Source organism: Vipera berus (assembly GCF_964194415.1).
Source record: "Vipera berus genome assembly, chromosome: 2".
In the NCBI taxonomy this organism is placed as follows: Eukaryota; Metazoa; Chordata; class Lepidosauria; order Squamata; family Viperidae; genus Vipera; species Vipera berus.
In genome coordinates this window covers 225,249,272-225,265,160 of record NC_138203.1, presented here as the reverse complement: position 1 = coordinate 225,265,160, position 15,889 = coordinate 225,249,272, and the positions used below count along the sequence as shown (strand labels likewise).

Here is a 15,889-nt window from a genome sequence, read left to right as displayed (position 1 = left end):
GTGGAACTCAATAGGAAGGGCCATGAAAGCAAGTACTCACAGTGGGGTCTCTTTCCCTCTCAAGAAAAAGGTGACTCCCACTCTCATGGCCTTCAGAAAGCTTGATAAAGCTTGCCTGTTTCAGAAGGCTCTTAGAGGCTGATTGGTTTTCCTTTTATTGACTGACAGACAAATGGCTCAATTCTTATGAATGCTTACTGTAGATATTTATGGCCTATGCGCTATTTTACTGTTGCTCTTTTAGTACACCACTTGGAACCTCTTCAAATGAGGTATATAAACATTAGAAATAAATATAAAAATAATCTTAATTTTCAATAATGTAATTATGCTTAAATCAAAATTGAAAATGCAAATAAACTTTTCTAGTTTTATATTTCCTCCATTTCCTTCAGATTATTACACAGAGATATAAAAACTTACACCTATGTATGCAATGGACTATAACTGCATACCAATGAAGGAGAATATTTGTAACTCAGGGTTGAAATGAGGGGTCCTTGGTGCTCTCTGAGCTTGATGGTTTTCTTGAAGACATTTGATTACCCAAACTAGATAACATCATCACTAGCATTGATGACATTACCAAGTTTGGATAATGAAACATCTGACTTTAAATGAAACTATACATTACATACAAAAATTACATATTTCATCTTGAAAAACTGCAGAGCAGAATCACATTTTGTCCAGATATCAGACAAAAAGTTTTTGAGGAAAGTTCATCTTTCCACTATGCAACTCTTAAGACATCAGATGACTGAAATATGGCAGCCATCAAGAACCAGGGCTTCTATTATGTGCTAAAATTAATGCAGTTTTTCATGGCCATCATTCTAAAGTTTGCTAAATCTCACAAAATTCCAATATCCCTGTGACCCCATGTGAGTAGGGCCATGAATTAGTTGGTCCAGGTCAACAGCTGCCATGGTGGCTGTGAACTGCTGCACTACCTCTGACCCTGGGATCAGAGAGGGCAGACTGAAGTATGCTAGAACCATAACCCTGGGGGACTCCACTGCCAGCTCAGACCCAGAGGGTGGGCAGGGATCCTGCTATATTGCAGCGAGGAAAGGACATGAGAAGTAATCCTCGCTCACTCACGTTACTTATTTTCTACCTTTCCTGTATGGGGAATACAGATGATTACAATCAATACAGGCAGTAAGCTAATACAGCACTTTCTCAATTGATACTTGTATATAGATAAATACTGAGAGTTTTTTTAGATAGAATATTTATCTTAGACATTACCATTCATCTTGTTGACAAGGTGAAAGCACAATCATTATGGAACAGTCCTTTGCTGTCATTGCAACTCTATACTGCTGAACCTGTAACAAAAATCAAGCCTATAGTCATCTACTAGGCAACAAGAACTGAAAAACATCCATCCATCCATGTCTGTATCTATCTATCTATCTATCTATCTATCTATCTATCTATCTATCTATCTATCTATCTATCTATCTATCTAATCATCTAGCTATCACCTATCTAACCACAAAAAACCCTTCTCACCCTTATGGGTGGTTTGTATCTTTCTCAATCTCAGATCATCTACCAGAGACCTGGGGGTTGGAGGGTTTTGAGCAGTATTTTAGCTGTTCCTAGCACTGCATTCTTCTAGACAGAGAGCTCTGAAGTCGTCCCTTGGATCTGTTGGAGCCACTCTCCTCACTTAGGAGTCACAATCCTGAGGGCTTCTACTATCACTGGGACCCCTTGAGCATCTATTTTCCACATCCTCTCTAGTTCCTCCTTCAGACTCTGGTACTGCAGACCTTGTAAATCTGGGTGACATCTGAGTCAGCATGACTCTCCTAGTTCTTGTCACTCTGATATTTGAGATAAACAGGTGAAGCTTTAGGAGGGGGTCTTTGCCCAAAGACCCTGACTGGTAAGGTAGATGCCAGGTGGGATTTGGACTCCAGTCTCCCACATCAAAGGGTGCCACTAACCATTACACTATCCAGTATGTATGTACATACATACATACGTGTTTGTGTGTAGCTGGAGGTTATTAAATGTATTTCTATTTCTATCTCAATTTTACTTGATATATATTTATATTCTCAAAACAGTACACAATATTTGAAAGTAAATATAGTAAAAGCTTTCCCAAGGACAGGATTAAATTGAAATGGAAATAAAAATATTATACACAATACAAAATCAAGAGTACATGCCTAGATGATCTTTTAATTTCTTCCTCCTTATCCTACAGTATTTTGTTGAAGAGGGTAACTAATGTTCATGTTTATAGAGAATGAGAGCTCAACAAGGCATCCTGTGTTGTTTTCTATTTTCCAAAGGACAATATATGTTACTAACTATGCTACATTTTAAACTTTCTGTGTCTTTAGCAAGAAATGAGATGTCAAAATAAGGTAGGTACCTTTGTCAATGCATACGCTATAGTTCCATCATCCTCACTTGAGCGATCTAGTAACTTCTCATAGGATGATTCATTATAAGGCCCATCAATCTGTAGTACGTTCCTAAAAAATAATTACATTCAAAAAATAAATAAAGTAAAATGCAGTCCCAGAACTGAAAGTAAACCAGATTTCTGTACCATGAAACTACTGCAAAAATCATTTCAGTTGCTATTTCACAAATCTCACAGTTCAAGTGCATGACAAGTGAAGCTACTGTCCCCTCTAGTGACCGCTGCCTAAAATTACATAAGACTGTGAAGAAAAGCAACTTTGCAAAATAAGAACTCTCCAAAATAAATCTTTTGCCTTTGGTTTTCCTGTGACATGATGACTGCAAAAGGTTATTTGTTGTGTTGAATGACCTCAATAAAGGGTCCTGGCATGTTATTTTCAAAGTTGAAGTTTCTTACCACCCTGGTACCCCACTTCCAACATTTAATGATAAACTAGAGTTCCATGTGCACTGAATAGCCTCAGCTTGCACTGAGCTATTTAAGGAAGAAGAACCCTCCATTAGATTATCTTCTTAATATATTTCTTCTCCATATTATAGCTTACTTAACCAAAGCATTATTTTGGTTCCCCAAAAGTGTACAACACATTACTATTAATAAAAGGTAAAGTTTCCCCCGCACATGCGTGCTACTTGTTTCCGACTCTAGGGGCCGGTGCTCATCTCCGTTTCAAAGCCAAAGCCAGAGCTTGTCCGAGGACGTCTCTGTGGTCATGTGGCCGGCATGACTAGACGCCAAAGGCGCACGGAACGCTGTTACCTTCCCATCGTAGTGGTCCCTATTTTTCTACTTGTATTTTTACGTGCTTTCGAACTGCTAGGTTGGCAGAAGCTGGGACGAGTAACAGGCGCTCACTCTGTTATGCGATACTCGGGATTCGACCCGCCAAACTGCCGACCTTCTGATCAACAAGCTCAGCGTCCTAACCCACTGAGCCACCACGTCCCTACTATTAATACTATAAGCCAAATATGTATGGTGTAGTAGAAAGTCTACAAATCCTTGTTAAAATGCCAAGTTTTTAAGTTTCAAAAAAAAAATCAGACCAAGATAGATCTTACTACCATATTATTTCCCCCCCTAAAAGATTTCAGTTCATTTTTCAAACTGGATTTCATAACTTCTATGTTATATGAAAGATGGAAAAAATGTTGAAGTGATTTATCTTGGTCTGATTTTTTTACATCTCAAAAGCCTGACATTTTAATAGGGTTACGTACTTTCTATATACACTGTACTGCATAAAATATGTACCACAGTTCTACTTCAAGAAGTTCTAAATTCTTGAACAGTACACTTAGGCTATTTCATTTTTATTTTTTTATGCCACCAGTCACTGGGAGTTGGGTGGCCTTATTTTAAATAAATGAATTTGCACCAAATTATGTCTAATGCAATAGCTGAATAAAGTAAATAAAGCATATAAACAAGAAAGACAAAAATGTAATTTTTAAAAAAGTAGAAAGATGTTTGCTCAATATGGTTTGGTAAGGGAATGACGACTGAACACAAATATTCTTCCTACACCATATTTATTGTCATTCCCATTTTCTTTAAAGTTTAGGCATATTACCTATATGATATGAGCATGTAAAAAATAAAATATTTATACATAGCAAGAATAGTTTTCATTTTCGAGAAACTGCATCTGAAGGAAACCAGATAGCCATAATTTTCTTGAAAAATGCAGAAACCTTCATTCTTAAAATCAATTAGAATTATAAACACTTTGCAGTGTTTCTCTGACAATTGTTAAATAAAACTGAAGGAAGACACACCCCAAAACATTAAATTTTCTAATTTGTTTATATCTAAACAATTGATTCAGATATTTCTGGAAAAAAGCTATTTTTCTATTGGGATAGAAACTTCAATTACCATTTTTTGCTTTGCTAATGGAGAAAACATCCTCATTATTATGACAAACTACTGAATAATTTCCCAGTTTTAGGGTACAAATTTTAGACTTAACAGACATACTATAGTTGGATATAGTATATTTGTAGACATAGTTGGATAGTACAGTTTAGGGTCAGGTGACAGGGTCATACTAACTCTTCAAGTCCAAAGTCTAAAGACTAAGACTGAGACGGGTTAAAAAGCCATTGTTTTTAAGAGATGCTGCATACTTAAGGTCTCCTCTGACCCTAATAATTTGCCGATCTGAATCCAAGTATAACTTACCTCTCTTTGGGAAACTCTTCCAAGTATTGTTCAACTCTGTTGTATAAAGGATAAACCCCTTCTATATCCAGTGTATCCAGCATTTGAGCCTGAAGTGTTTTGTAAAGGAGACATCCCTTTGGCAAGCCAGAGGTCTCTACTTTGTTTTTAGCTAAAAAGAATAAGTTTCAAACAGTTTTTACAGTGGGTATACCAATCTCTCTGACCAAAAACAGCAAGTGGCACAAACGTAGGAGAGAATCTAGGTGTGATCCTTCTACTATATAAACACAGATTTCAAAAATGGGAAAAAGAAGCTCTGCAGTTCAGTTTCTTGCTCTAGTTTGAGAGAAATCTTCCAAAGGAGAAACAGTGAAATCAGATTTGTATTGTTCTTTCCCTATACGAGAGAAGGTTCTATGAAAATGATTCTAAACAGTGTATCGTAAAATGTTGTCTAAGTTCGTCCAGAATTTGTGGGAAATGTTTTAGAAAAATAATATTTCATTATTTTGTATGTGCTCGATTTTTCTCTGATTATTCAGGAGAAGGAATAATTAGAACAGACTATTTGCTTTAACTAATCTGTATATGAAAGTACATTTTACATAATGGAATTATCTCTTTCATATTATAGTATAATTTTATTATGAATGTGGCACCAAGTATAAAACAAATATTCTGGGTTAACAGAAACCAATAATTTAAGTGTTTCTGGATTGGAAAAGTAGATGCCTAAAATACATTTTATGCTTTCTATAGTGTCATTAATTCAAGACATTAATGTCTTGAACAATGGCATTTCCTTAATGTTGCAGACGTACGCCACAATGTAGTGTTCAGCGTGTAACTCAGTAGTAGTAAAAAAAGAAAAATAGAAGGGAAATCTAATTATAGATAGCACTGAGAGGATGGGTAGCTTATTTCACACCATACAAACTACAAAAAGCATCACTTTTGCAAAAAATGGAATAGGTTTATTCTCATATTTTTATCAATAGTTCAGGTTAATCAGAGATAACTGTTACTAGTAGCTTTCTGCTTAATTTCTTCTCTCTGGAAAATACCTCAGCCATCCTTAGTGGCTAGTTGATCCTTTTTTTAAAAAGCAGAACTTTTTCGTATTTTAAACCAATGCATACAAAGTAAATTCTGTATTAAAACTAAAAACAAAGCAAATTTTAAATAGTATATTTTGTGATGTGAAGAGGCCAGAATGACATAGATATCTTGTAGCAAAAGGGAAAAAAATTCTTACCATTCCGCACTAGCTCTTTACTGAAAGCACTGGCTTCACAATAGCTTCTTCCTTGTGAGGTGTGAACTGTCTTCAAATCACCTGCTTTACAGGTATCTGTATTACTCAGTAAAATTGTTGTTATTACGTGGATCAACTCTTTCAGAATTGTCCTTGTACAATGAGGCCCACTGACCAGGCCATTTGAAGGAAAGAAGAAAGGTTTCAAATGGCAAGCAAGTTCATTCAAATCAGAGAGAGAATCCTCATTATCTTTGCAGCCATAAATTAATTCACCATTCTGTAACAGAAAAGAAGTTAATTAATACTTTTAAAATAGTAACAAAAATAATTCAACGGTTGTAAATGGGGTATCCCAACTATACTTTCTGGTTATACTCCCAGTACTTCATAGGCGGGATGCAAAAAATAGTAAGTTGGCTTGCAAGATAGTCTCTAAATTAAAATCCTAACTTGCACAAAATAACATGAGTTTATTTGGGGGTAAAACCAGAATTTTAAAAAATGTACAGAATATTAGCCAATATGTGAAAAACTTAATTGGTCCTGATCTTATCAGAGTATGCTGCAGATGGCATGGAAATAACTATGGCTAGTAATCTAGTCTACACTTTGGTAGAACAAAGGCATGATGGGCACTGGAACTTGATATCTATAGGTGATGACCTAGTAACATACTGTATATTTTTTGCAACTCAAAATGTAAGAAAAGTAAATGTAAAGTAAATAGATTAATGAAGGAAAAAGAAGAAAAAAGTAGCTATGTTGTGTGTTCGTGAAACTGCAAGAAAGGAGAAAACCACAGATTTGAATGAAGGTCTAATCTTGGGGGAAAGGATTGATGAATAAGATGCACTGAAGTGTAGGTATAGGTTTAATTATGAATGAAAAGGCTAAAATATATTTCGAAGTGTGAATTTCTACCATTAAGATTGTTCTGAGTATATATAAAGATGTAAATTCATATTTATTTAGCATATTATACATGGACTAGCTCTCTCTCTCTCTCTCTCTCTCTCTCTCTCTCTCTCTCTCTCTATATATATATATATATATATATATATATATATATATATATATATATACACACACACACACACACACACACACACACACACACACACACACACATATGCATAGCTGACTCAGGAATTCTGGGAGTTGAAGTTCATGAGTTGAAGTTCATGAGTCATAAAAGAGCCGAGGTTGCCTACCCCTGGTCTAGGCCATCTAACAATTGAAGTGTAGCATCATTTATATTAAAAATCATAAATGTCATAGTTACATTCCAGTGAATGATGGCATCAGTTTTGGGGGAAAATATGAAAAATTCCGATTTAATGTAATTCAAGAAAAAAAGATTGATTCCATTATTAAGATAAAGAATACCTAATAAAATGTTCTGAATATGGCAGATAGTATTCTAATATTGTCAAGAACTGAACTTGGGGAAAAATAGTGTGGCAAAGGGGAAAAATGAAAAATTAGTGAAGAACTTCAGGAAGAGAAAGCATAAGTCCTTTAGGAAAAGCATTACAAGACAAATTACAATCCCAACAGAATGAATGGTAACTAAATGTAAGAGAGCTTTTGGAAGAGAATAAAAAGAATTGTGTCACAGAGTGCTAATATCTGGACTGATGTTAGCAGGAAGTATGAAAATGAATGCTTGGTGGAATGATGAAAGGTATGACTGTATATAATGGGTGTGCACAGAAAAGGGCAATAGCTAGGAAAGCAATGAACAATACAAACAATCAAAATGTTAAAAGTCAATGAAAATTAGGAGTGAAGTTAATTCAGGGATATGGTTAATAAAATTGATGTAGAAACTGAAAGAAAAATTTTATAGAAAAACTGTAAATGTACATCTGCAAATCTGGAAAGAAGGATAAAAAAATTAATGACGGACTTGACTGAGAATTACCACTGGCTGTAGAGCAGGGGTGTCAAACTCGCAATGTCATGTGACGTATCACGACTTTTTTTTCATTGCCGGCAATGGGGTGAGCGCGGTTTTGGCATGACGCATCTGGCCCACAGGACGGGAATTTGACACCCTTGCTGTAGAGAATGCTAAACAGTGCTTCAAAGAGTATGGAGCTGAAAATTGACTTATAAAATACCAAAGAATATACAATAAATGACTGGAAGTTATATAAATGGTGATAAAAACAAGAAGATGAATTTGTAATGCAGACTTGTAATGTTTAGTGAACATAAGAGCATCTTCATGCTTCAAAATAGGGAAGTGAGAGTTGCATGTGTCAAAAGAAAGTTTAAAACTAAGCTAAATATATTAGGCATGAAATTTTGTGTAGTAAAACTGTAAGATGAAATCAGTAATGAATTATGAATGTGTGTGAATTGAACGCAAAAGTGAGTAACCAGTATTAAAGAATTCTGAAGAGAGAATGAATAATCCAATCTCAAATGGTATATTAATTTGTAAGCCACCCAGAAACATCTTGTAGGGGAGATGGGCAGCTTAGAAATTTAAAGAATAAAATAAAATAAATATATGAAAGAAGTGAGGAAAATGTTTGAGAAGAAATGGGGAAAAAGTGTGTGTGTGTGGGGAAATTCTGGTTGAATAAAGTTGATGAGATCCTCAAAGACAAATGAGAAAATTAAAGAAAAAATGAGAAATTTAAAGAACAAAACCCAATATATGACAATATTTGCACTTGGTAGAAATAAGAATGGATTCCAAGGATAGAAATTAATGAACAGATAAAATGTATGGTGCTGGTGTAAACTAGATTTAATTAGTCTTTCTCTCTTTTTCCTCTCTCCTGCCTTCGTTCACTTACTCCTTCTTGCTTTTCTCTTTACTTTGATAATTTGCTATCCTGAAAGGGAATACTGTGAAAGTAATATACATATGTTATGACAACCTGAATTATAATTAGTGTGTGATAATGCATCTTTCAACTGGAAAGCTGAGTGTAAGTAATTCTTAGCTGGAAACTACTTCACCAAGCTTTTACTCAGTGATAAATAATAGATCCCTATAGAAGTACTTGATCATCAAGACAAATTAAATGAAGCAGGAGAAATGTTTTATTTGGAAAATGAAAGCAGAAGCTAGAGAGTAAGTTTTAAGACCCTGCCCAATTCACTGCTTTCCTCATTTTTTCTCTCTCCTAATCACAGCAAAGAACAGCTATCAAAGTCTCTGTACATTTCTTGATCCAATACTAGATATAAAAATTAAGATATAATTTACAAAAGAGAAAAAATATTTAATTAAGACTCAGGCTGAAATCAACCAAAACTGGAATGAAAAAACTCTTCTGAATATGAATGTAGGTCTGCAAATGCTAGAGATTGTTACATTGATTTCATCCTACTTATGGAGGAAGAGGAAATGGCACTGCCAGCCAGCAATAATTTAAGCTGAAATAGAAACTGATGTTCATCAGGCATTCATTCACTATTAGATATAAATAGGTGCCCTAGAGTGCAGTGGTTAAGTGCAGGCAAACTCTGCCCACAACTTAGAGTTTGATCCTGATGAGGCTCAAAGTTGATCCAACTTCATCTTTCCAAGGCCATTAAAATGAAGACCCCCCTGGCTGTTGGGGGCAATATACAAATAATGTTGACATCGTAAACTATACAGAGTACTGTAATGCACTGTGGGGGGTATATAAGTCTAAAGATTATTGCTATGCTACTAGCATAGCTGGTTGATGAACAGCACAGACGCTGTGGGACTGAAGCTGATCTGGAAGGCTGAGGGAAGGGAGAAAACCTTGAAAAAATTTACAGGAGGAAACTACTCCATCAAAGAACTTTATAGACTCCAGCCTTCCACAGCAGAAGATAATGGCAGCTAGCCTAGCATATTCAACCCTAACAAGGCACACAAATCGTAGTGGGGAGACAGGATAAACTGGAATGAAAAGAGAGGCTGGTTACACTAGTAATTAACCTCTGCCCTTGCATTTAAATGCTGGACTTCAAACACCTGAAGCTATGTTGCATATGTAACATAGTTTCTTGTAGTCCTTCTTTATAAGAGCCTTGGTGGAGCAGTGGGCTGATGCCTCCTTAAGTAACACCAGCTGCCTGCAATCAGTGCAGGTTCGAGTCCCACCAGGCTCAAGGTTGACTCAGCCTTCCATCCTTCCGAGGTAGGTAAAATGAGGACCCAGATTGTTGGGGGCAATAAGCTGACTTTGTAATAATGCCGCTTGGGGTGTGTGTGAAAGCCCTAACAAGCAGGCATATACATAGAATGAAGGCTACTGCTAAGCTTGTAAGCCACCCTGAGTCTTCGGAGAAGGGCGGGATATAAATGTAATAAAAATAAATAATAAATAAATAAATAATAAAAAAAAACAAAAAACAAAGAAGCCCAGTATCTCTAATCTTTGATGTCTGTGTCTTCTGTAGGATCACAGAAATGCTAACCTGATGTAATTGATCCCTACTCAACTTCAATCCAAGACTGTCACAAAGGGACATATAGACATCCAAAAATGTATGCTTATTACAGCTTCTAACTAGTGTATGCTTTCTCAAATGAGCTTAATAATTCTCAGTCAGAGTTTTCATTATTTTTTATACTTTTGTCCAAATTTGCAGAGTCACATTCCCTCTTCCTCTTCTATACCATTTCTCTACTTTAAACTTCCAAATCATGTTCATTAAGCACATTTCTGAATTATTTTCAGAAAATAAAAAAGGGGAAAGGATTATTGGATTATTTCAAACAACATCAGTATAAGTAATTTGCCCAGTAAGCAAAGTGTTGATTGCTATTTTAATTAAGTCACGGAGATGGAAGTTTGGACCCTCAGAAGCTGCTTCCTAATTAAGCACATTAGATTAGAACAAAAATAATAAAGTGAAATAGGCTGACTGAGGAACCAAAGCTTCCTTGAAAAATTCAGAGCACCTTACCTTAAATATTTTTAAATTATTCTGTGCTTCATATAATAGATTTTTCAAGGCGAAGTGCATTCGCTGTTTATTTCTAAAATACATATAAAAAAATTGAATATTTAAAATGAAGTGTAACCAATCCACCACTAAAATAAACATTCTCTCTGATCTATCAGATCTACTTTCAAACACAGTATTTTATTTCTAATTCTACGATCTTATGACTGGAACTATTCCCCACTTTAATCCTAAAATAGTTCCACTTAGAAGTCATTTGTAAGATCCATATTTTTCACATTTTTTCCTAAAAATTGTTCCAATTGTTTTTCCAATTAGCACATTATTAGCTTCTTTCAATAACCTTAATCATGCAGCTCTATACTGATTAACGCAGGAGTCCCCAACCGCTTGGCCACGGGCTGCGTGAAGGGATGGCCAGTGCAAGCGCACATGCCACCAGCGCTAGCGTCGCCCTGCACCCCTGAGCATCCTGCCAGAGTTAACATAACCCCACCCCTGAGTGGGGCAATACATAAAACCATGCCCCCTCTGGTCCACAGAAAAAAAGCTCTTCATGGAACCAGTCCCTGGTGCTCAAAAGGTTGGGGTCCTCTGGATTAACAGACTAAAACATTTCACATTTGGAGCGAAGTTCTTAAGATTTCATATAGCAGAATTGTTCAAAACAAGTACTAAGAATAACAGCAACAGCATAAAAAAGGAAATATACATAAAAATATGAAATATACTTTCTTACCCTGAGAATAGATCTAGAGGACAATATTTACTTAGATGTTTCCACTTTCCTTTTGCTACCTGTTGACGAACAGAACATATGATTTCCCAAATATGCATTCATTTATTTCTCAAATTTCCAGCTAATTTAATTTCTGGAACTGTTCAAGCTGGGAGTTCATCAATATTGTCAGACACTTCCCCTCCTGCCTTTTGTCTCCCTGTCCTCCCAGTTTAAGAAAGTTACAATCTCCAACATTCTCCTTCACACTTTTCCCAACAAAAGCATTTCCCTCCACTTTCATGAAAGTGTGGATTAATGCAAATAAAATGGCCTTCACAACTGAAAATGAAGTGAGTTTTGACTTATAAATAATTATATATGCCATATTCAAATGGAGTATTAATTCCACTCTTTGTTGTGATTCAGGGTCAGCCTGTGGGTTTGGCAGTTGGGTCGGACGATTCAGAGGAGGAGGAGGGGGGGTGTTAAAGAGTTTGCTGAGAATAATATTGAGGCTCCACAGAGCCCTCAGCCAGGCCCCTCCCATCTGGTCACGACGCAGACCCAGCTGTGTGAGCCTGACAGCGTGGATGAAGATGACCCACAGCTGGCCCTGTTCAAGGACGCCCGACGCAGGAGGCAGTCAATCAGGAGTAAACAGAGGAAGGCAATGGGGCACCTCGGAAGGAGGCAGAGAGAAGCCACGCCCTGAACTGTATAAAAGGGGAATGCGTGGGAGGGCTGGTTTGCTGAAGGCAACCGTTTGAATAGCTCCTGTTTCATGGTTCATGTTTGCTCTCTTTGCTGTTTGCTCTGTTTATGTTTTTATGTTAATAAATTTGGCAGGCTTAGTTCCAGCCTCTTGCCTTCTTGTAAAAGGGGTTGTCCCTGCCTTTTCTGCAGGGCCGGTAGCAGGCTGGTACAGAACACTCTTATCAAAAGCTTACAATTCACTTAAGTTGTACATTACCTTTAGATGCTGGTGCATGCAGTAACGACAAACTTTATATTTTATCTCTTGTGAAACATGACTGGAAAAGGGGAGAAATCCACATTTTGGCTGCAAGAATAAATGCAGTTTAAAATTTAGAACACCTTCCCTTTGTATTTAAAACTAATACAACCCCCCATGCCCTCCCAATAACTAATAAGGTCTTTAGGGTCTTTCAATCTTTTGGTGAAGTCTTATGAAAAGCAATACACAAACCTTCTACCCCTAATCCACACAAAGAACAGAAATATTTATTTTACTCATGCTATAAAACATTTGATATATTCCCAGAAGTATTTGGCATAAATCTAAATGGCTCTAACATTTTTCAATTGTTCAAATTTCAAATTTTCAAATATTTAAATCTGCATAAGTGCCACCCAAAAAAGAAGAATAATTTCAATGTATTTGATGTCATTAAGGAGGAATGCTGGAACAAAATCATTCTAAGAACACAGTTTCATTTTACTTCCTTTGTGAGAAGTAGCCATCAGGATGGGTATACAAAATGATCTATGTTATAGTTTTATTCTAAATAATTTTGCCTGTTTGAAATGGGCTTCAAAACTTTTTATGACTTTAAATAAGTTGTAAAATACCATTTCATCCTTATAGTTACTTCCTCTAATGGAAACCAAACAGTAAAATTATGTTTTGACATTGTTTAACATTTCATTCATTCAGCTAATAAAATTAAAGTGGTATAATAGCAACAATGTGAACACAAAGTATTGATTATATCAAATTCCTGATGTACTCACCTTAATTTCTATACAAAGTTTAGGGCGATGTTCAACAAAATGCATCCTGGTGAGATTAGGAAGGCACAAAGCATAACCACTAAGATAATCCATGTCTTTATCACAGCGTGATTCTAAAGAAAAAGAAGAAGTAACTGCTTATACCCATGTTTAATACTTCAACTTTTTGAGTACTACAAATAAACACACAGCCATCAACTACTCCCTCATATAGTTAATGTGAATGGTTCAGGCCTGCCCTTCCATTTATACTAACAAATTTCCTATCTTTAATACCATTTTCTATGATCAGTCAAATCCCTACAAGGAATCAGGCTCAAATTATGGATATACAGACATTATGGTATGTATGTTTATATCCAATAAAAGCATAATATATTAACTGAGAAAGATTTTTTAGAAAATACAGCAAATCTCTCAAAAGTTCTAAAACAGCTACAAAACAAAAAGCCATCAGCATTTCAATATTTTTTATTTGAGAAAAAAATCTTATACAGTCATGGCCGAAATTGTTGGCACCCCAGAAATTTTTCCAGAAAATCAAGTATTTCTCACAGAAAAGTATTGCAGGAACACATGTTTTGCTATACACAGGTTTATTCCCTTTGTGTGTATTGGAACACAACAAAAAAGGGAGGAAAAAAAAGCAAATTGGACATAATGTCAAACAAAACTCCAAAAATGGGCTGGACAAAATTACTGGCACCCTTAACTTAATATTTGGTTGCACACCCTTTGGAAAAAATAACTCAAATCAGTCGCTTCCTATAACCATCAATAAGCTTCTTACACCTCTCACCCGGAATTTTGGACCACTCTTCCTTTGCAAACTGCTCCAGGTATCTCTTATTGGAAGGGCGCCTTTTCCCAACAGCAATTTTAAGATCTCTCCACAGGTGTTCAATGGGATTCAGATCTGGACTCATTGCTGGCCACTTCAGAACTCTCCAGCGCTTTCTTGCCATCCATTTCTGGGTGCTTTTTGACGTATGTTTGGGGTCATTGTCCTGCTGGAAGACCCAAGATCTCAGACGCAAACCCAGCTTTCTGACACTGGGCTCCACAGTGCAACCCAAAATCCTTTGGTAATCCTCAGATTTCATGACGCCTTGCACACATTCAAGGCACCCAGTGCCAGAGGCAGCAAAACAACCCCAAAACATCATTGAACCTCCACCATATTTCACTGTAGGTACTGTGTTCTTTTCTTTGTAGGCCTCATTTCGTTTTCGGTAAACAGTAGAATGATGTGCTTTACCAAAAAGCTCTATCTTGGTCTCATCTGTCCACAAGACGTTTTCCCAGAAGGATTTTGGCTTACTCAAGTACATTTTGGCAAACTATAATCTTGCTTTTTTATGTCTCTGTGTCAGCAGTGGGGTCCTCCTGGGTCTCCTGCCATAGCGTTTCATTTCATTTCAATGTCGACGGATAGTTCGCACTGACACTGATGCTCCCTGAGCCTGCAGGACAGCTTGCATTCCTTTGGAACTTGTTTGGGGCTGCTTATCCACCATCCGGACTATCCTGCGTTGCAACCTTTCATCGATTTTTCTCTTCCGTCCAAAACCAGGGAGATTCGCTACAGTGCCATGGGTTGCAAACTTCTTGATAATGTTGCGCACTGTGGACAAAGGCAAATCTAGATCTCTGGAGATAGACTTGTAACCTTGAGATTGTTGATATTTGTCCACAATTTTGGTTCTCAAGTCTTCTTCTCCTCTTTCTGTTGTCCATGCTTAGTGTGGCACACACAGACACACAATGCAAAGACTAAGTGAACTTCTCTCCTTTTCATCTGCTTTCAGGTGTGATTTTTATATTGCCCACACTTGTTACTTGCCCCAGGTGAGTTTAAAGGAGCATCACATGCTTGAAACAATCTTGTTTATCCACAATTTTGAAAGGGTGCCAATAATTTTGTCGAGCCCATTTTTGGAGTTTTGTTTGACATTATGTCCAATTTGCTTTTTCCCCCTCCCTTTTTTGTTGTGTTCCAATACACACAAAGGGAATAAACTTGTGTATAGCAAAACATGTGTTCCTGCAATACTTTTCTGTGAGAAATACTTGATTTTCTGGAAAAATTTCTGGGGTGCCAACAATTTCCGCTATGACTGTATGCTTGAATAGTGTCATTCCTGGATTTCAATATGGGAAACTCACAATGAAATCCCTACAAATTACCAAATAAGCACAGACTCACAGGCATAGTTGAGAGTGTATAAATTCTGCTTTGAACTCTTTTAAGGAAGGAAGGGTGGAATACAAACACAGAACATACTATTGTGCTCAACACACATAAACTTTCCATGTTATTCAATACAGGAGACCAATAACTTTGTTATTACTTTCCCAAAACTGCCAAAACAAATTTCAATCAAATGCATTTCTAAGTTGAATGCCATCTGCATTTTACACAAAGCATGTTATTGCATTTTAAAATGCATGTCTGAAATGTTTCCTAAAAGTACCGGTAATAGAAGAATGGATGTAAAGATGGCAAAATTTTCACAGATGACAGAATTGATTGGTTTGTTTGAGATAAATTTAAATACTTTTATAAAAGACTGTAACCCCTTTATGGACTTTTTGTTGAAAATGGAAAAAAATGAGGGTAACATTTGGA

At 36.4% G+C, this 15,889-nt stretch overlaps 1 protein-coding gene across 1 annotated transcript in view; it reads right to left on the bottom strand.

Annotated features, from left to right (window-relative positions):
- The window catches only part of IPPK (inositol-pentakisphosphate 2-kinase), a 40,803-nt gene that overhangs the window by 4,100 nt on the left and 20,814 nt on the right, over positions 1-15,889 (bottom strand). Inside the window, exons 5-12 of the mRNA XM_081317414.1 lie at positions 13,261-13,373; positions 12,479-12,568; positions 11,527-11,585; positions 10,788-10,860; positions 5,877-6,156; positions 4,640-4,790; positions 2,399-2,501; positions 1,255-1,334 (exon numbers count right to left, since the gene is read on the bottom strand). Of these exons, the coding sequence (XP_081173540.1) occupies positions 1,255-1,334; positions 2,399-2,501; positions 4,640-4,790; positions 5,877-6,156; positions 10,788-10,860; positions 11,527-11,585; positions 12,479-12,568; positions 13,261-13,373 (949 nt within the window). The remainder of the gene's footprint in view (positions 1-1,254; positions 1,335-2,398; positions 2,502-4,639; positions 4,791-5,876; positions 6,157-10,787; positions 10,861-11,526; positions 11,586-12,478; positions 12,569-13,260; positions 13,374-15,889) is intronic.